The following is a 22,394-nucleotide window of genomic DNA, read 5'->3' as shown; positions in this document are numbered from 1 at the left end:
CCTAAATGTTTGGCCTCAGTTAACCCATAACTATTCAGGATATTTTTGCAATGGTTTGCTTGTGGGCTAAATAAAAACCCCATCTAGTGTTCTCTTGTCAAAGCAACATAAGTGTACACAGTACCCCTTTGTCAAACTCTAAATCAGTCTGTCTCATATCTCTTCCTGTCACATTCTGCAATTATATATGATGTATCCTTAAAATATATATAGCAAAGAACTAAACACTTTTTAAAAAGTTGTTGAATAAGGTAGAAGAATTTTACTCAAAGCTCTAGTGAACTTAAAAACTAAAATCACTCTTAAAAATAAGCAGTTATGTACGTCAGAATAAACTACAAAATAGAAATGACACTTTGTGAATTTACATTTAGTAAGAATGTGTGAGTGATGTGAATGCATTTACTGAAAATGCAAATCACAGTTACAGATAAAAAGAAAATTGATGTACCTAGTTTAATATATGCTGCATTATTGTGTGCAGATAGATAGAAGGGCCACATTGTTCATTGTATTGGTTTTAACAGCAGTTCTGCTGCCAAGCCTTTTGATAATCACAGTGGCAGTTATGTAGATAAGCTGTGAGTGTGATGGGATGTGGGAAGTGTCTGGCAGTACTGACAGACATTTGACAGTCTGGGTGGTGGGTTGAGGTACTGGCAACTGTTTAGTGTGCAGCCACTGTAGAGAAAATTGGAGCGGACATGTTTCATCCTGTGTTTATTAAAGCTGCCTTCCCACACACATTGTGATCTCCTTTTTTTTGTTGCAGATATTTGGTTTCCAGGCAGGACTGACCTCCTTGGATAGTGAAGGATCATTCCTCCCCTTAACTCCAGTAGTTCCTTCTTTCAGCACTGCCCTCTATGGAAAACTGCTCAGGCTACCTATATACTGGTAAGAAAAGTGCTCTGCTTCAGTACTGTATGGAAAAATATGTTAACATACTGTATTGCTTCTTGATTTGGCTCTTTATTTGAACCAATTAAGACACCACTAACTCTGGTGATGTTGTTGTAGATTATATGATATTATTTTGTCACCAAGAAATGTGGTAATAGTATGTCTGAATACGTCAATTTCCCCCTTGTTCTGTTTGAAAAATGTTACACCCTCACATGTTTGTATTTATAACTGTGATTCCTACAGAAACTCCTGTATTTATCAGAAGAAAAAATGAAATAAAAAACAGGATACACTTTTGAGATGAAAGATTCTTGTGTTTAAGCTGAGTGTCCTTGAATCAGCATCTGGTATGCCATTTTATTCATTTGTGCTTATGTATACCCCACAATTGTTGCCTACATGCATACAGTTCAAACTAATACCTTATATACCTTAGAAAGCATATGTGTAAAAGGATTGAATGGACATATTAAAGATGCTGAGTTAGTTCAGGTGTAACCCTTATCAAGCTATATAATAAGGTTCTATCTTTCAACATGCATGTTCCCTTGACTTTTACAGAAGGTAAATGATGACAAGCAGTTATCAGTGCTGATTTCCTCTACTACTGATCAATATCTTGCTTTAAACCTTGGTCTTAGAAACAAACAAGGTCACAGCAGCTGGTGTATTCCATTTGTAACATTTCATATTTATGCAATTCCATTTTTGGTGGTATTTTAATTGATCAGTCTAGTTGTTTTGATGGCCTGTGATGATCCAAAGTATTTTTCTGAGTTGTATTAGTAAAAGTAACAATGTGTTCTAGCTTCAGAACATACCCTTGACCTGTTTGTAAAGCCTTTCTCTTCTCCCACTGCAGATGCAAATCAAATTATTTCTTTTTGTAAAGGCTGTGTCTCCTTATTCTCACTCTTGTTTTACACTCAGTTTGAAATGACACATTTGAAGATTGGGTCACTGTTTAAACTGATCAGGACTAGAGATCATGGTGCAACCTCTGTTTCCATTGGCAAACCAATTGGATCTTTTCACTCACTGAAGCTAAGCAAAATGTTACCAAGCTACTGAACCGTGGAGACCAGGGCCTAGTATGGAAAGTTTCTGCCTGGACTCATACGGTGCCTGACCAGTGGACGTTGCTGAAGTGCGATGAGGCAGAATAAACCCTCCATAATTCCTCGGTCGCGCTCCACGCTGTGGGTAACTAATGCACTACACGCTGTGGGTACCCAGAGAAGATCTCAAACTATTTGCAAACAGAATTTTAATTTTGGTTCCATTTTTATACATTTGCTGATCTTAGGGAAGAGCGTTTTAAATATTTTCCAAATTCAATCCACTCGTGGAATGTTATTTCTGAAAAAGTCAGTACATGGTACCAAACAGTGTGGTATTTGAAGAATGATGCTGAACTGGTTTGATGGAATTTTTTTGTACAATTTTTTGCCTCAACCTAAAACCATGTTTTGCTTGAAATGACAACTGGATATGGAATGAAATAGATACACCACCAGGTGGTAGCATTTAAATTGGTTTTGCTTTCATAACCTTTATAAATAATTTGTAAATATCAGTTCTAAAAATGTAGCAGCTGGAATGTGCTGTTTATATGTCAGTCTGCATGTATGTACAGTCTACGTGTGGTCTACATAGAGAAGAAAAGAATTGTAGGAAAGTTGAAAAAATGCGTAAAGTAAAAAAAAAAAAAAATGGAATACAAAGCACCTACTCACGTAAAAATCACTCCTCCTGTCTTCAATTTGCACATATATAGTCATTTTAGAGTAAATAGAATTACAATGCTATGATTTAAAAATATACACAGAATATCGAAAACAACAGTATATAGCACAGCAGCTTTGATGTGTGAACTGTGATTTCTTAACTTCATGGTTAAGGAAATAACTTCGCATGTAATGTTCTTCCTGTTCTGTATTCAGTTTTTCAATGATTATGAGTGGTTCTTATAGTAATTTCTCAAATACTGTGTGTTTTTTTCTTACAGTTTTTGGTAAGTCTGTGTTAAGGTGCTTTCACTTGTGTGCAGGAACTGCTCTTCAGGTCTAGTTGCCCACCACAGATATACAGTATGTAATGTAGGCTAGAGTCAGCCAAAGTGTCTTCATAAAAGTAAGTCAGCACCATCTAGTGAGCTGTATCAAATTTCCTTATGTGTTTCTGCCCATACACTGCTGTGTACTAGAGGGCGCTGGCATATACTGTGTTGTACTGTACTAACACCGACTCATCTAGCCACCATTATATATGTCTATGGCAGGCAACTCGCAGTCAAAGCACCATAACACCGACTTATAGGTATTTCAAAAAAAAAGTGTGTATATATCTGTATGTGTGTGTATATATATATATATATATATATATATATATATATATATATTATATATATATATATATATATATATATATTATATAAATGAACAATTGCAATATGAACTTTGAAAACAAAAAAAGGGAGGCTCACAGTGTATATCTGTATAGCAGCATCAGGGTTTGTCAGGGGCTTTCTTGCTAATAGATAATGAACTGAACTAATGAGGAAGAAATTAGAAACCAAGCTCTGCTCTCACAACCATTTTGGCTGGTTATAAACATGACTTATCTGTCATCAGTGTATCAAAATATTTTCATTGTTTTTTCTTCTGTCAATTTAAAATGTCTGTCTTTGGCTTTTTTATGTGTTTAGATATCAATGTGTAACCTCAGATTTTTTTCTTTTAAACCAGCATGTTTATGAACATTTGAATATACATTTTTGACTTTACAGCTATGGCCAAGGGTTTTGCATCACCCTATAGAAGGAGCTCATTTTACTTCATAAAGTCAAATGAAACCTGCTTAATAATGTTATGGTGACTTGGTTCATACCACTTTGTAGTTTTAATCACAAAATTTTTGACTGTAGTGAAAAACTGACAAATGGAAATTGTACATCAAGACAAATGACAATAGCAAAAGGTCATCTAAATTCCTAAGACATCAAAGAAACCATGTAGAACACATTCATTTTGTCTTTGATTACATTATGTATCAAAATGATATGAAAATATTATATATTATATATAGATATATATATATATATATATATATATATATATATATATATATATATATATATTAAATGGTCACCCAATCCTTAAATTCTTGTTAATGTAAAAATGTTGTGCATACGTGTAGAGTGAGGCTTGCAAAATAACGGCCATCAGTCCTTATTTTAATAGACTTTAATAAATGCAGTACCTTAAATCCATTTGCTAGCATTAAGCTTGTCCTGTTTTTACTAAATACTTCTGTCAATCAACAGAGTAATGTTTTTTGTGTTCCCAGATGTTGGATGCTTCAAAAACTTTAAACGTTCTTATGTCACTCCATTACAAAGTTAGACGACCATTTGCCATAAGCATTATCAGGTCTAAAAAATGCTTAACTTCAGCATGAAAACTTCAGCAAGTAAATTATCTAAGCTAACTAGAAACAACCCCCTCAGTAACTAAGTGCACAGGACACAAGAGAGGAGAAATCCTGTTAAATGAACTTGGGGTTGAAGTGAATAAAACTACAGCTGAAATGCATCAAACACTACTTACATTTAATCAAAGTCAGCATATGAACCATGAACTTTATAGAAATCATGCAGCGAGTCTGAATTAAACATGCTATTGCAGTTAAAATTAGCATCTTTAAAAACGAGCCACCTGCATTGTTCAGAGCTTTTCATATTTAGTCAATGTTTCCCATGTGAAGCACCTGACAGTAACATATTCTATTATATTTAACCTACTAGAACAGTATGTATAGCAGGCCATAATTTAACATAGTGGTCTTTTATTAATGTTTTTATGAACTTCGGCTAGCCAGTTAGTCTCTTGGGGCTTTTTGTTGGGTTAATATATTTGTGTGAAGAAAAGTCTAAGCCATTCTATATCCAGCTGGGAATGTTCTCTGAAGTAGATTTTCAGTCTTTGTCTGTGAAACATTTTTATTATCCGCGATACTGTCTCTAAAATGTCTATACTGTAGTTTGCAGAACGTTTTAACACAAAAAGGTGTATTGACGACTCCTAGCTTTTATTAACTCTTAGCTACCATAGGGTTATTATGTGAGTAATGTTACATGTATATTGTACTGAATTGGTTACATTTCTTGTACTTCAAAATATGATAATTTGGTGTGACAAAACAAACATGTATTTTCTGTAGTAGATGCTATAAATAGTTAATTAAGCCATTAATAATGTGTAATTAAAAAAAATAATAACAACGGTTATTTTATAGTATTCTTAAATGCCAATCAAGACATTTCTGTGAGATACTCCTACTTGAAAATACTTTGGAATTAGCTCAAAATATGTTCGATACTAAAATTGGTGGTTTGAAGATTTTTTTCAAGCACAATCTTTCTGCTGCTGTTCAATGTTTACATAGATGTGTGTGTTTCGTATGAAACTTTCTTTATACCTGTTGGCACATATTATTGTCATACTTAATGAGAAGTTCAAGATCCGTAGACAAACCTCAGAGATTTTTGTTCTAGCATCAAAGAGCTACGCCTTTGTTTACTTTGGCAAGTCAGATTTGTCGTAAATGTGTTGCTGCCACGAATATGGAACCAAACAGTCTTTAAATTATGGCTTTGCAGCTCAAAGAGTTAAACTGGGACTAAGGAATGGCAGTTTTAAGGACTAATTGTGTAAAAGAGATGTAAATCATTAGAAATATTATGGTGTCACAGTTCAAACATGTCCAAATGTCCACTGCTGAAGCTGTTAAACTTGCATAATTAAATAGATTGTATTCAATTATTATTTTTCATTCTTGATAATAACAAAAAAAAAAGAAATCACTTAATTTTACAGTTTTCCTGTGGTTATGCTATGCATTTACAATAGTTTGCCATGATTTGCCATGATCTTTTAATATCCTTTCTTGTACCTCTCTGGCATTTACAATCCTTACCTGTGCTTTACCATGCTTTGACTAGGCTTTATTTCACTTTGCTATGCTTTTACTACAGGAAACTTTCTGGGGTTGACTTACATACCGTTACGTTTCTGCTGAGTTGATTTTCTAACTGAGGATGCTTCTGTTGTATCCGAAAGCTACCGTAGACTTTTAAACTGTGCTGATACAAGCCACTGGGATCTAAAGAGCAACAGATTTAAGTATCAGCACTATTGTAATTAAAATGGGTGTTAAGGGTATAAAAACAAACATCTAACAGTCCAAGCAAATCCCGTTAGTACATTTATGTCTGTAAAAAATCACCAGGGAAGGGTCTATTTTAGTAATTTAATTGAGGTCAGAAAATAAATTTGCCACCGTCTAGATCAATTGAATAGATCTCACTGGCTTTCATCTAATGTAGTACATCAGCACTTGAGACATGGTGAACTTTCTAAAACTTCACCAGCCGTCACTCTTCTCCTGAGTTGTTTTGCTACTTGCATCTTCTAAAGCCTTTAAATTAAAAATCATCTTTTTTTTTAATGGATCGATGAAACCATTTGGCATGTAAACAGGTGAAAGGGAATAAAGTAATACTTTTAACCAGAGATTTCAAGTGTTAAGCAGATGTTTGGCGATTGTCTGTCACTCAACCTTGAAATGACTGTCTGCCTTTGTTTTTGTCTTTCGCAACATGAAATATGAACACAATTCTTTAAGTACGATTTCACAGTTCTTAAGAAAGCCTATCTTGTGCCAACATCTCCTGCAGCTATGTTTTCATAAGTGTTTCCTGTAGCTCTAGTTCTGTGTTGAAATATAAGGAGCAGTCTGTCTTTGGCAAATTAGTGTTAAGTGCTGAGGCAAATAAAAGTTGCTGTTAATAATGTAGTGCATTAAAGACGGTTTTGTCTAAAACATTTGTATGTAAGTATACCGTAAGTATTTCATAAAAAAATTAACTTGTAGGGACTGAGCTTATTCACAGGAATAAGTTAAAACTAGGAAAAGGAACTTGTCTTTGAAGTGCATGAAACATGCATTATTAATCGGCTTTAGTGTTTTATTGATGTTAAAAGAACACCTGTGATTTTCAACAGTCTGTAAAACAAACAGCAATCAAACACCTCAGCAGTGGGTCTAATGTGCTCTCGTAGCTGGTTATGAATTGGGATATCTTGGAAAAAATGAACAAATCATTTTGTACTGTACAGGGTATGAGTAATAATGAAAATGAACATTTTGGAAGTAGTCTGCATGTTCCAGACTTGCATTCTGGGACACTATGTAAACCATTACAGCCAGCTGCTCCCTGCTAGATTCTTTCAATCATAGCAAGGTGTTGATTTTAAAAGAACGAGTGGCTGTTCATGAAGTCTGCACGTGGCAAATCCTGAACACAAGTTAACTGGGTTTTGCATGCACTGTCTGCTTTGGTCTGTGCGTGTCTGTGTGTATTGGGTTTTAGGCATCATTTGAGCAAGACAAATTTATCTTTTTTTTCAAATTTGATTTGAAGAAATGGCAGGTCTCAGCCAGCCCTAATGCCATTTTTTAAATTAATTTATTTTTTACCAGTTTTACACTTAAACCAAAGCTTAATGTTTAAGCACCATTTAATTAAGACACAATTATTTTTGTCCACAGAAGTACAAAGCAGTAACCTGCCAGTTCTCCTTTTCCTGAATTTGCACTGGAGCATTTCCAAGTTTAGTTTTAATAAGCTGCTTGTTCTGCTAGTTATATAAGGAATTATTTTTCCCAGGAGAATAATGTATGACCTGCTAGTTTTCAACTTTTTTTGTGTGTTTTGCAGATGTTTAGCATGCTGGTTTTAGTAGCAGTAACTACTTCTTTCCTTATGATTCTTAAGTTACAGGTGTTTACAAAGTAGACAAAAGTGCCATTCCTTGCAATATATATATATATATATTATATACACATACCGTCCTTGACTGCCAATTAAAGAAGCTCAGTTTGGATTAGCTAGGAAGTTACGTAAATTGTTTACAATTTTTATACTTTTGTAGTGCACCTGTGCACGATTCCTAAATGAATAATAAAAATCCAATACCTGTCTGTGGCAGATCCTTGGTCCCCGGACAGGCATTGAGACCATTACCAGGGGGGACCTTTCACAGTTAAGGTCTAAACTCCCACCATTTCACAGGTCCAAACCCCTGCAACACTAGTGGTGCTGTGGTGCCTACGCGTGCCATGGTCTGCATACCACAGTTTGTTAAGTCAAAGCCTTTGCACAAAACAAAGCAATGTGTGGTTATATTACATTAAACTGGGGAATGTCAACACAATTAAAGTACATGGCAGTGTTAACCCAAAGGAAAAATATTTCACTCTTGAAGTGTAACCATCCTATTATTCTTGTTTGCACTGACTGTTATTTTCCTTTTTTGGCCTAAATTTGGCAGCACATAAATCCATAGGTATCTTATTTTTATATCTGTTTTTTTAATTTTCTGGTTGGATTTAACTTGTTTGGACTTATATGATTTAGAGTTAAATTAAGTACCTAGAGAACGCCATAAAGAAGAATATATTGCTTTGTCTTTAAAAGATGAGCTGATTGAAAAAACAAAATCCTAACGCTGAGCTATTTACTCACCAGAAGATGTTTATATCCCAAAACACATAGGAAAGATTAAATCTACATTTAACAATGTCTCTTTCAGAGCTGCAGTTCTCTTTGTTCTCAGAGGAATAAAATGGTAATGAGATGGATAGCTTTTGCTATTTAGACTGAAACCCATAGCACAAACTGCAAGGTGGATTTTACAAAGAGCATACTGTAGTTTCTTAGCAGGTGTATTATGCAGTAGTAGGGTGCAGTGCCACTTAGACTAGTTAATGTTTCTAACCATCAGAAACTTCCAGATAATTATGCAAACTTTTATCTGTTGCCAGTTCTCATTAAAACATGCTTTCAGAAAACATTTGCTTTGCATATGATATTTTTTTTTTCTGTGTCTTTTGTCTGCGTGTAAGGATTTGTTGTTTTGAGAAGCAATAAAGAATAATAATGAAATTGAACTGCCTTTATTTATAGGTCAGCAGAACAAGTTACATTCTGAAATTTTTTTTTCTATGTGTTCCCAATCTAATTGGTGCTGATGTGCTGTGCAAGTGGGGATTAGGAGTTTGTTCATATCATATTTAATAAGGAGCAAAAGGGAATTGTTAGCAGTATCGTATTGAAGGTGAAATTATTTGGTTTAAGACTATCCATCATGCTGTGGGATGCATTTCCTCAGCAAGGGAGATATAGTGGAGGTGTCTGTACATACATATGCCAGTCTTGCCTGTTTAGGTATACATCTAGAGAATTGCTTGAGTTTTCATTATTTAGCATAAGAATCTGGGATTTTATTGTTTGTACGTCACACTTAGATTTGTATGTATATCTTAGACATTATACTGCATGTACTAAGGATCATCATCTATTCCCAGTGTGTTGCAGTTAAGGTTTCAATATCCAGATATACTCATCTGGTTTCCAAATAATCAGAAAAACATTCATCTTGAGTTTTGGTAGATTATAAGCAGTATTGTTGTTAACGACTTTTAATTTTAATATCAATGTTAATCTACATGGTACATGAATGACAGACTGTTCTTTGTAACTTTAACTAAAGCCAACAATTCTCTCTCTCCTTTTTTATTTTAGGACCAAAAGGACTTCTGTTCCCATAACAGAATGTATTTTTGAACTTCCAAACTTCACAATGCAGGCCACTCGGGCTCAGACACTTCTGCTGCAAGCGATTTGCCAGAGCTGGACTCATAACATGGGAAACGGAGCCTCTCCAGGGGTGAATGAAGCTTTACTAAACGAGGTCTACAACGCATCAGGTAACGCTTGCTGGTGCTCCCTTCTTTTTTTTCCCCCTAAATGTCTTTATTCATTTTATTTTATAAATGATTTCTTGGGGGTGGGGGGGGGGCGGTTACCAGCTAGTTGTGAGTGCTTCCTAATTGGCACATCGCTTCATATCAGCACACACAAATGAGGTCCTGGATAGCCCTGCCAGAACTACTGTTTTTTGAAGATTCAAGTAAAATTAATAAATATTCTTGATATGCTGTTGAAACACAACCATAAATTAAAATAAATCAAATCTAGATGTCTGCAGTTTCAAGCCTATATAACCCCCCCCCCCCCCCACAGGAAATCACAAACAATGTCATATACCTCCCCAGGAGTCTGCACCATTAAGCACCCTGCCTGCGGTGAAATTGCCATTCTGAGGCTTTCTGTTCTTGATACAGAGACCAGACTGCCAGTCATATGTCATAAAAATTGGTTGTGTTGTGGAAAATATTGCTCAGAATACTGCATAGTACCCCCCCCCCCCTTATATATGACATTGTTGTAAATGTGTGTCTATATATATATATAGAGCTCAAAGAGCCAGCTGCCCAGTGTTTCGATATGTTGTACATATCTTTCTCAAGGGTGCCTGTGTTCGAATAAAAACATTGGAGGTATTTATAGGCGTATGACGGCATGACAACTACTTGCTATTGTTTATATTCAAATCCATGATTTATTCTTACATGATGTAATGGTGTTTTCTATATTGTGACATCATTTTTACTTATATCTGTAAATCTATATTAATTCTAATTAAGCGATATAGCTCGTCAGTGCGGCCTCTACCGTGTGGTAGATGACCGCGCCGGGAGTTATGCGTCCTGAGCTGTAGATGAGGCTGCTAATGAAAGTCAAGGTCATCTACCACGCAGTAGAGCCCGCATCGAGAGGACTCTATCGCTATTAGAAAACGATTAATTTCTTTTTTATCTCTTTAAAAAAAAAAAAAAAAACCTGTATTTACTTTGACCTTTTGATATTTTGACAGTTAACATTCCACTGAGGAAAATAATCCCTAACATAATTACAATATTAAAAAAACGACATACATGTAGAGAAAATATTATTATTATTATTATTATTATTATTATTATTATTATTATTATTATTATTATTATTATGCTGACTTACTCTTTATTTATTTATATAAACATATTTAATTTAAAATATCACCTAAATTAGCTTCTCTCTTGAATGCTACAACTGGGGCCTTAAGAAATACTTTTTTCATTTTTTTCTGAATTATGTAGAATGATTTATACATTATTATATAATGATTATATAGATGTATAAGTGGTTGTATAGGTGTATAAATGATTATGTAGATGCCTGCTGTAGTGACTTATTTTTATGTAATGTTATTTATGGCTTGCTTCCTCTGCGCTATATCTCATGCTGAAGTGGTTTATGAAAACTTGCCTCTGTTTAGTTGTGAGGGTTGTGATCTTTCCTGACTTTTTTGCTGTTGAAACTCAACGACAGTCTCGCTGGCTATCAATCAGCATTATTTTGAATTGACAGTCCAATACTTGGTGGGGCTGCATTCCTTTGTCACTTGCATCACTGGATATTTGACGCTTTCTGTGTGTGGTAAAATATATCTACATGTGCATATAGTCAGCTTTTGAAAATTGGTGTTTGGTACAGCTTTATTGTTTTCACTTGGCAGGTTGTGTATGGCTCCTGTAGTAATTTAACAATGTGTTAGGGGGAGAAAATTTGTTGCAGACTTAAATTAAAACATAGCAGTTCAAAGAAGGCTCTCTAAATCTAGGTGCACTACTTGACTTCTTAAAGTTAGATCTGAGCACATTTCATGTTCCAGAAAATGACTATAAAACTATTTAATGCAAGGTTTCTTATGGGGTAAATTTTACCTCATAAAAATGAAATTCAATAAAACAGTAGCTTTCTCATGACGGTAGCATCTGGTGGATTCTGTCTCAAGCCAATTTTTTCCAGCTCATTAGGATCATGTTGGTTTGTATGTCGTCAACGCTGAGTTAGCCAAGCTACCTTTACTTACACAACCACCAGATTATTAAATAGGTCTCTTGTGGAGTGAAGTAAAGTATTTCTCTCATTTTGCCTTTTGCTTTGAAACAGGCAAGAAAAGCAACCTATATTAATATTTGCACATCTGGTCCTAACCACACTAGGTCAAAAAAACAAACAAACAAAAAAAACTGCATAATCTGAATCTGTATCTCTACCAGGTGTGCTTTAGAAAAACAATACAAAACAACAACACTGCATTACCGTTAGGGTTATGTAATTCATACTGCAGGAGTTTTACTTTTGCTTCTTACGTCCTCTGTTATGACAAGCTATTGTTTCTCCAGTCTCAGCAGATTTCACTAACACTTTGAACATTTTAAATCTGCAGACATTTCTTGGCAACTGTGGTGCCATAGTCAAGTGCACACATTAAAGTCATTCAAGACAGTACCTGGCACATTAAGATGGTAATAATCCAGTACTTATTACTGTAGACTGGGAGAAAACTCTAATAAGCATAAATCAAATGTGATAAACTAGTATGCATTGAGGATATTGTATTTGTAAAGCATATGTAGTACACGAGTCACATCAGACCCATATAAAATTCTTAATCCTTCAATGTAATACCTTAATTGGAAGGTGTCGTTGAACTACTGCAGTGTTAAACATTAGTAACTTTAAATTAATTTAAATGACACTTATTTCTGCATGATATCTTTTTCAGTATATCCATAAATTCTAGATTTTAACTTCTGTATGAATGTGATTTTAATATTGTGATAGTACTGATTCCCAGCCCAGGGCCAGCTTAAAATGACATGCTTGTGTCAAAGATTTTTATCTTAATTAAATCATTAAAAAAATTGAAGCTTGCACATGTGCAGTGCTTCTTACTTTTGCGGGACATTACCCACCATCGAAATTGGCTTGACGGTTCCTTTAGACTAGGGAACCATAAAGATCACAGTGTTTTTTCTTTTTTCTTTTACTTGCTCCCATGTCTTATCAATTCCGAAAGGCTTTAGGGATTGACTTTGGGGTCAGCTTTGAACCTTAGTCTATCGTCAGTTCTCAGTGTATTACCCATCCACCCAGGCATAGTTGGTTATGGTTTGGTGTAGCTGTGTTGTTGTTTGCCATAGTAAGTGCATAGAAATTAGACTGACTCAGGTAAAGGGGATATTCCCTTTTATTTTAAAATCTGTTGTCTGTGTTTTGGTAGTGGGGCATGATATCCCCGAACAGATAACTCTTCAAAAATATCCAAATAGTTTTAACAAATGCATATTGGAACGACAGAGTACCTGGGTTGGGACATTTATATTGGCATCCCTGAATAATCCAGATGACCACCCCGTCTTCAAAAATATCTGAAAGGTTTTAATAACGAACTGAAGCACACTAAGTTTAAAACAATCAGCTCAAGTGAATGGATCCTCAGTATATCTATCCCAGAACCCTTGCTCTTGGACCCGAATAGCAGCCAGCAGTGGGGTTGACAGCAAATAATCTGCACACCCCTGCCCACCACTACTCTAGGCAACCACTAACCTCATCACAGAAAACACCTAAGGACACTGGGGGGGGGGGGGGGGTTCCAGAACCTGGTTGTTCCTTTAATCTTACGTAGCCGTACTTCTTCAACCTTTGTAGATGGACCAAGACAACCCTGTCCCACTTGGACCTAGTGAACTTGTCCACACGGTCATTGTGGGTTTTGGTAGAAAGTCACACTAAATATTTGGCCAGACAGAATAGTACTGTGCTTTATTATTTTTATATATATATATATATATATATATATATATATATATATATATATATATATATATATCTATATATATATATATATATATATATATATATATATATATATATATATATATATATATATATATATATATACATACACACACACACCGCACACGCACACGCACACGCACACACACAGTACTGTGCAAAAGTTTTAGGCAGGTGTGAAAAAATGCTGTAAAGTAAGAATGCTTTCAAAAATAGACATGTTAATAGTTTATATTTATCAATTAACAAAATGCAAAGTGAGTGAACAGAAGAAAAACAATTCAATCAATCAGAAGAAAATCAATTCTTCTAGGTACACATGCACACAGTTTTTGAAGGAACTCGGCAGGTAGGTTGGCCCAAACATCTTGGAGAACTAACCACAGTTCTTCTGTGGATTTAGGCAGCCTCAGTTGCTTCTCTCTCTTCATGTAATCCCAGACAGACTCGATGATGTTGAGATCAGGGCTCTGTGGGGGCCATACCATCTCTTCCAGGACTCCTTGTTCTTCTTTACGCTGAAGATAGTTCTTAATGACTTTCGCTGTATGTTTGGGGTCGTTGTCGTGCTGCAGAATAAATTTGGGGCCAATCAGATGCCTCCCTGATGATATTGCATGATGGATAAGTATCTGCATGTACTTCTCAGCTTTGAGGAGACCATTAATTCTGACCAAATCCCCAACTCCATTTGCAGAAGTGCAGCCCCATACTTGCAAGGAACCTCCACCATGCTTCACTGTTGCCTGCAGACACGCATTCGTGTACCTCTTTCCAGCCCTTCATCGAACAAACTGCCTTCTGTTACAGCCAGATATTTCAAATTTTGACTCATCAGTCCAGAGCACCTGCTGCCATTTTTCTGCACCCCAGTTCCTGTGTTTTCGTGCATAGTTGAGTCGCTTGACCTTGTTTCCACGTCGGAGGTATGGCTTTTTGGCCGCAAGTCTTCCATGAAGGCCACTTCTGACCAGACTTCTCCGGACTGTAGATGGGTGTACCAGGATCCCACTGTTTTCTGCCAAGTCTGAGCTGATGGCATTGCTGGACATCTTCCAATTTCGAAGGGAAGTAAGCATGATGTGTCTTTCATCTGCTGCAGTAAGTTTCCTTGGCCGACCACTGCGTCTGTGGTCCTCAACGTTGCCCGTTTCTTTATAGCTTCTTCAAAAGAGCTTGGACAGCACATCTGGAAACCCCTGTCTGCCTTGAAATTTCTGCCTGGGAGAGACCTTGCTGATGCAGTATAACTACCTTGTGTCTTGTTGCTGTGCTCAGTCTTGCCATGGTGTATGACTTTTGACAGTAAACTGTCTTCAGCAACCTCACCTTGTTAGCTGAGTTTGGCTGTTCCTCACCCAGTTTTATTCCTCCTACACAGCTGTTTCTGTTTCAGTTAATGATTGTGTTTCAACGTACATATTGAATTGATGACCATTAGCACCTGTTTGGTATAATTGTTTAATCATACACCTGACCTATATGCCTACAAAATCCCTGACTTTGTGCAAGTGTACCTAGAAGAATTGATGCTGTTTTGAAGGCAAAGGGTGGTCACACCAAATATGGATTTGATTTAGATTTTTCTTCTGTTCACTCACTTTGCATTTAGTTAATTGATAAATATAATCTTTTAACATGTCTATTTTTGAAAGCATTCTTACTTTACAGCATTGTTTCACACCTGCCTAAAACTTTTGCACAGTACTGTATGTGTGTGTGTGTGTGTGTGTGTGTGTGTGTGTGTATATATATATATATATATATATATATATATATATATATATATATATATATATATATATATATAGGATGTAGTTTTTTATTGCAGTGTTTGATTTATTTTAGCTATGGTTTTGACTGCTAGAAAACTCATTCTTGTGTGAGTTTTTGCATTGTGAGCATATTTTCTAAAGTAACACATCCCTTTTAAGTGTCTTTGTTATTCTCTTGTAAATATGTTTTAATAGGTTGTTTTGAAGCCAATAGGGCACTTGATTCAGAGGCTTCATATTATGGTTTTGATTGGAAGTAACTGGTAAGGATTCTTTCAGGCTTTTATCTCTGGTAATATAATGTTAATGTTTGGAGTGCGCAAAGATTGCCTAATATAAAACTTTGCTGGCTGTGGCTCATTATAAAAGATATATGGGTTGGCTATTGTTCCATATAAATGCTTCCAGAGTGAAAATGCTTCACTGATTTACATTTTTAATTCAGCTGCTGAGTGGCTTTGAAGGAGACATATGACAGTAGAGCAGCTTTATCAGGAATGGGGTGTTTTGCACTTCATATTTCAACATTAATATTAATTGTCTATAATCCACCTTCAATCGTAGATTCTAAGGAAAAACCTGGAGAAACAAAGTCAAGTAGACACATGTCAATGTCAGGAATTTAAAAAAGTCACCAGGATGTGGTGACTGAAACACAATCTAAACAACAAAAAAAGTTGAGATGACTTTATTCATTCCCATACCATCTTGCTATTTAACTTAAAAAGAGAAAATACAGAGGGAAGTTTACAATGCATGTAATCATCATGTTATGTCAAATAGTAAACATTAAGCAAGGGTTATTGTTTTTGTAATGATGTAGAATTCTGTATGATTTTTATTTGATGTACAATCTGTAATGTAGTTTCTTCATGATTAAGATGAAGACGTAAGAAATTTAGGGTCCAAATGGAATCCCCTGGAATACTGCCAGCATGGGGATGCGTTTGGTCTATGTTGTAAGAAATACTTCAATTTTTTTTTTTAATGCATCTTCTAAACCTGTTGTAGTTGGATATCAGTGGAGGTTAAAGCTGTGTGGTCATAAAAGGTTTATGCTTTCCACTGATTGATGATAATGAAGTAGTATTGTCAGATTTGGTAAATATCGTTAAATAAACAATCTGGAGATGCAATTTACCAGTGCAACATAAATCGGTGGCAATGAGCCAAATATCAAAAGGTTTAGAGAGATTTGTAAAGAAATTATTCAAAAAAGTATGAACAACAAAACAAAAAAAAAAGTCTGGAGGAAAGGAAAGTGTTATTGGACAAATTAAACAGAAAGAGAAACGTCATGAATGTGTGTCTGCTTCAGCTACAGGACGTCTGTACGTGGTTTCTTTGCCATTTTTTAATGCATATACCTATTATGTTTACCGTATTGTGTGAGAAAAAAAAATTGCTTCAGCAGACGCATCCAGCTTTGGCGGGGGCATGGTCTAGGATGGCAGAGGGGAGCGTAGGGAATGTGTAACCCCCATTGTGCACAAATGCACCGAGCGGTACCAAACAGCATTGCTTGTCATGCAGGTCTTTAATGCTTACCAGCAACTGTACATGTACATTGCTTTCTATTTGCGTAATGCCTAGGGTTTTCCCTGTGACACATGCAAACCAGCCTACCTTTCTTGTACCAAGCAGGCCTTGTTTATAGTCCAGTTACTGTCTTTAACAAGTTGAGGCACTTTACACTCTTACTGTACATTGCTTGCTATTTGCATCAAACCACTTTCTGCAAGTTTTGTATGCATTTCTCCAAGGCGCTCTGCATCTCTAGAAGCTGGCGTTCCCGTCTGAGGACGTGGAGTCACATAGCTCATCCCCTGCGGTTAAGCTGTCCTTGTAATGGCAGAGCTTATACCATTGATCCAAAGGGCCACTGTGGTCTTGCAGGTACATCAGCTTAATAGAGCGCTCATGGTAAATATGTTCCAGAACCTTTGGGCTTGAGGGCATCAGCTGCTCAGACCCTACCTCGCATGGACCGCGGCAGCCTGTTAATGGTGTTCTTCACTGTCTAAGGGCACTCTCTTGGTGCAAACAGCCTGCCCATCTTCACCTTGGCTAGTGTTGAGCAGTGTCACCAAAAAGAGAGGCCATCACTACAAACGCGTCCAGCCTAGGCAGGGGCACTGTGTAGAATGGCATTCCACATAATGGTTTGGAACTGCAGGCAGTTTAACTGGCTTTGTAGCATTGTTGCAGAGGGTTTGAGGGAAGCATGTACTTGTCCATGCAGACAACACAACAGTGGTGATTACGTCAACCACCAGGGTGGCCTCAATTTTTCCAGTCTCCATTGAGTAGCCCATAAGCTGTTACTCTGGGTGCACGACCACCTCCCTGCGAGCAGTACCTCTGCCGGGTTGATAAGCTAGGTGGTGGAAAACCTCTTTAGGAGACTTCCCAGTGCCTCAGAATGGAGGTGGTAAGCCTCATTTGACAATGGGTCGGAAAAGCAGAGCTAGACCTCTTGCCCCCAAGGAATCGACCTATTGTCCCTGCTGGTTCTCCATAACAGGAGCCGGGGACCCACTGGCAGTAGATGCCTTGGCACACCAGTGGTTGAGGCAGCTGCTGTATGCCTTCCCACTGCTCGACAGACTCCCGCTATGTCTGGTGAAAATCACACAGGACCGGGCCAGGGTGCTATAAGTAGCTCCTTACTGTCCCAGTAGTGTGGTTTCAAGTTCTGATGCAGCTACTCAGCGGTGAGCCGTGGAGCCTGCCCAAACATTGCAATCTGCTCAGTCAGGCGTGGGGGACATTGTGGCATCCCAATCTATCGGGCCTGCGGCTCTGGGTCTGGCCCCCGAACGGCAGCATTTGGGCCATCCGGGGCTTTCCAACAGGGTTATTGCCACCCTGCAGAATGCCAGAGCAGCGTTCCACACAGTCCCAAGTGCAAGTGAGGCGTTGGTCTTGCCTAAGGGTTATGATTCCATGACCTGTCCCATGGCAGTTATACTGCAATTTTGCAGGAACTGTTGTTAAGGGGAACGCCCCTCTACATTAAAGGTCTACTTGACAGCTATTCAGCTTGTCATATCAAAATTGGTTCAGTCTTCCCAGGAGCTCAGCTTTTTCACAATTTTTTTTTAAAGGTGTTCAGTGGCTTCGGCCGCCTGTGAAGGGCATTGTCCCTCGTTGGAGGCTTAACATGGTGCTTGAAGCACTTATGAAGTCTCCCTTTTGACCCCTTCCATTCAGCTGAGCTGAAATATTTATCTTGAAAGCGGCTTCCTAGCTTGCAGTCACATCCACTAAGCGGGTGAGTGAGATGTAAGCATTTATGATTGCGAAATCCTGCTTAAAATTTTTGCAGAAGCCAGGACAAAGGTTACACTTCGTTCCAATCCGCGGCATTCCATGTCAGCCAGTCTGGATTTGGAGGCTTCTTCCACTTCCTTCCAGTCAGACAGGGAGCTGTAGCTCCATATGCTCTGCCCAGTGAGGGCTTTGGCATGTTGTGTTGACAGGATAAAAAGGCAGTTTGCATGATGTGTTGTCTGTTCTGGAACAAGTTGACAATGATCAATCCCTGTCCAAATGGGGGTATGGTAATTCTGTGGGTTTTATTCCAGGGTGCATCTGTCAATGACATTTGCAATGCAGTGGTGTGGGCTACTACCTATACCTTACTAGGTTCTATCGACTGCATGTCGTGGATTCACAACCCTGGTTTTGGAACAAGAGTGTTAAGGGCGGCCTTGAGCTCGACCCTTACAGCATAAACAAAGAGGTGTGTTTCTCCCTCAATTTTTTAGCCCTAGCAACTTGTACTGTGGTTCCTCATGGTAACACTCAAGCTGGCCGTTGGCTTAGCCTTATAGCATTCCACTTGGTCTGCAATATTGCCTTTCGACAGCTTTGGTATTCATACCCATGAGGTTATGGTTATATTTCGTACTTGATAGGGAACTGTGAACAAGTGGCTTGCAGTGCACAGGTGTAGTGATGATGCAGTGCTCTGCAACAGACAAACAAAAGACAGTTCACAATTAACAGCTTTTTATTTCCTGCAGGGTTGCATGTCAACAGCACTTTAAATAATAAGCACGGGCTGTAGACAACAATGTGTATTGTGCCGTGCACAAGGAGGGTTACAGTCCAGAAAGAATAAGACACTTAAATTACACACAACACAAACACAGACGCATCTCCTGACAGTGGGTGCTCTAATGCAGGTGCGCAGTGAAAAGACAAACACAGATGTAACAATGGTGCAGTGTAGTCCGGGGCTTGATGCTGGCGTGACAGCTCCCAGTTTGTGTTAGCTGTCTAGCGAAACAGTGTCAATTAGCTGATTTAAAATTCTCTCTCTCTGGTCCTTGTAGTTTAATAACTGGGGCCACTTCCGCTAAATACCCTCTGTCATGCCCTCTTTCAGTGGCACAGCCAATAACAGCTCCTCCAATCCGTGACTGACACATCACCTTCCGCTGACTTCTGGCAATGTGGCTCCGCCTCCTTCCTGAATGTCCGGCTTCCGACTGGCCCTGGAATGAACTGCCGTGGCACTTTGTTCCGGTTATACAGCGCCCTCACAGGTCGGGAGGGAGATTGTTGACGAGGATTCATTCATTCTCTGTCACAGGAACGTTATTATCATAACCCTGGTTCCCTGAAATAGAAATGTAACCATTAATCTTCAAGGTGGCTGCGTTCATTATTATTAAGTCTTGAAGGAAAAGTGATGATGATATCAGTGTCAGCAGTCTTTTTATACCCTCGGGGGATGGGCACAAATGCATCACTGGCGCTGCATGCAGCTTTGGAATATCTCTTTTCAGGTTAGACGGTGTCAGAGGTTTAATACCCATGAGGTAATGGTTACATTTTGTACTTGACAGGGAACAGACCACCTCAAAATGGCCAGAGGAAGAAAGAAAATTGAAATAATTGGTACAGAGGAATGTATTTATTTATTTATTTATTTATTGTCCGTTTTCTCTTAGAAGTATTGCTGGTTTCAGGGAACCAGGATGATGATAATAACATTGTAATGATCTAAACATCAGAGGACCTTAATACTAGTACTACCACCACCACCAACATGTATTAATGATATTTTGCAGACCTCTTCCCCCTGGTCTGAATTTTAATGTGTTCAGTGATGTTAATAAGGTGGTCAGTTACCTTGGGGTGGGGACCACCAGAAAACATAGAGCAGTGTATTTAGATACACTACTTAACTTAAGAAACTTAATACAGTGACATAGGTATGATGTAGGTGTGCCAAACAACAATCTGTGAAATAATTCACTTTTTGAAGAACAGTCGAACATAAGAAAGTTTACAAACGAGAGGAGGCCATTCGGCCCATCTTGCTCGTTTGGTTGTTAGTAGCTTATTGATCCCAGAATCTCATCAAGCAGCTTCTTGAAGGATCCCAGGGTGTCAGCTTCAACAGCATTACTGGGGAGTTGGTTCCAAACTCCCACAATTCTTTGTGTAAAAAAGTGCCTCCTATGTTCTGTTCTGAATGCCTCTTTATCTAATCTCCATTTGTGACCCCTGATCCTTGTTCCTTTTTTCAGGTCGAAAAAGTCCCTTGGGTCGACACTGTTAATGCCTTTTAGAATTCTGAAAGCTTGAGTCAGATGGCCACATAGTCTTCTTTGTTCAAGACTGAACAGATTCAATTATTTTAGCCTGTCTGCATATGACATGCCTTTTAAACCTGGAATAATTCTGGTCACTCTTTGCACTCTTTCTAGAGCAGCAATATTTTTTTTGTAGCTAGGTGACCAAAACTGAACACAGTATTCTAGATGGGGACTTACTAATGAATTGTAAAGTTTTAACATTACTTCCCTTGATTTTAATTCAACAGTTTTCACTTTATATCCAAGCATTTTGTTACCCTTTTTTATAGCTTCTCCACATTGTCTAGATGAAGACATTTCTGAGTCAACATAAACTCCTAGATCTTTTTCATGGATTACTTCTTCAATTTCAGTATCTTCCATATGATATTTATAATGAACATTTTTATTGCCTGCGTGCAGTACCTTACACTTTTCTCTATTAAATGTCATTTGCCATGTGTCTGCCCAATTCTAAATGCTGTCTAGATCATTTTGAATGACCTTTGCTGCTGCAACAGTGTTTGCCATTCCTCCTATTTTTGTGTCGTCTACAAATTTAACAAGTTTGCTTACTATACCAGAAGCTAAGTCATTAATGTAGATTAGGAATAGAAGCGGACCTAACACTGATCCCTGTGTTACTCCACTGGTTACCACACTCAATTTTGAGTTGTTTCTCCTCTAATCAGTACTTTTTGTTTTCTACATGTTAACCACTCCCTAATTCATATGCATGCATTTCCTTGAATCCCTGCTGCGTTCAGTTTGAGAAATAATCGTTTAGCGGGACTTTGTCAAAAGCTTTCTGGAAATCTAAGTAAACCAAGCAGGTTAGTTATCTCCCTTTCCTAAAACCATGCTGACTGTCTCCCAGGATACTGTTAACATATAGATAATTTTCTATTTTGGATCTTATTATAGTTTCCATAAATTTACATATAAGAGAAGTCAGGCTTATTGGTCTGTAATTACCTGGTTCGGTCCTGTCTCCCTTTTTGTGGATCGGTATTACATTTGCAATTCTCCAGTCTATTGGTACAACCCCTATCTCAAGAGACTGTTGCATGATCTTGGTTAGTGATTTGTAAATAACTTCTTTCATTTCTTTGAGTACTATTGGGAGGATCTCATCCGGCCCAGGGGATTTGTTTATTTTAAGAGCTCCTAGTCTCTTTAACACTTCTGCCTCTGTTTTGCTAAAATTATTTAAAAGTGGATAGGAACAGGTCGGCATGTGGGGCATGTTGTCCATATCCTCCTTTGTAAAAACTTGTGAAAAGTAATCATTTAATATATTTGCTATTTTTTTTCTTCATCTTTGATTTTGTCATTTGGATCTCTGAGACATTTTACTTCCTCTGTGAATCTTCTTTTGCTGTTGTAATATAGGAAAAACTTTTTGGAATTGGTTTTAACCCCCTTGGCGATGTTAATTTCTATCTCCTGGCCTTTCTAACTTCCTTT

The 22,394-nt window shown here is 37.6% G+C and overlaps 1 protein-coding gene across 4 annotated transcripts in view; it reads left to right on the top strand.

Annotated features, from left to right (window-relative positions):
* LOC121314944 (vacuolar protein sorting-associated protein 13B-like) overlaps positions 1 to 22,394 on the top strand; it is a 356,349-nt gene that overhangs the window by 65,386 nt on the left and 268,569 nt on the right. For all 4 annotated transcript variants that reach the window (XM_041248730.1, XM_041248729.1, XM_041248731.1 and 1 more), the window contains exons 16-17: positions 773 to 897; positions 9,554 to 9,738. In XM_041248730.1, coding sequence (XP_041104664.1) covers positions 773 to 897; positions 9,554 to 9,738 — 310 coding nt within the window. The remainder of the gene's footprint in view (positions 1 to 772; positions 898 to 9,553; positions 9,739 to 22,394) is intronic.

Source organism: Polyodon spathula, chromosome 4 (genome assembly GCF_017654505.1).
Source record: "Polyodon spathula isolate WHYD16114869_AA chromosome 4, ASM1765450v1, whole genome shotgun sequence".
Classification (NCBI taxonomy): Eukaryota; Metazoa; Chordata; class Actinopteri; order Acipenseriformes; family Polyodontidae; genus Polyodon; species Polyodon spathula.
Note: the sequence above shows the minus strand (reverse complement) of the source record. Positions and strands in the feature narration are given on the sequence as shown.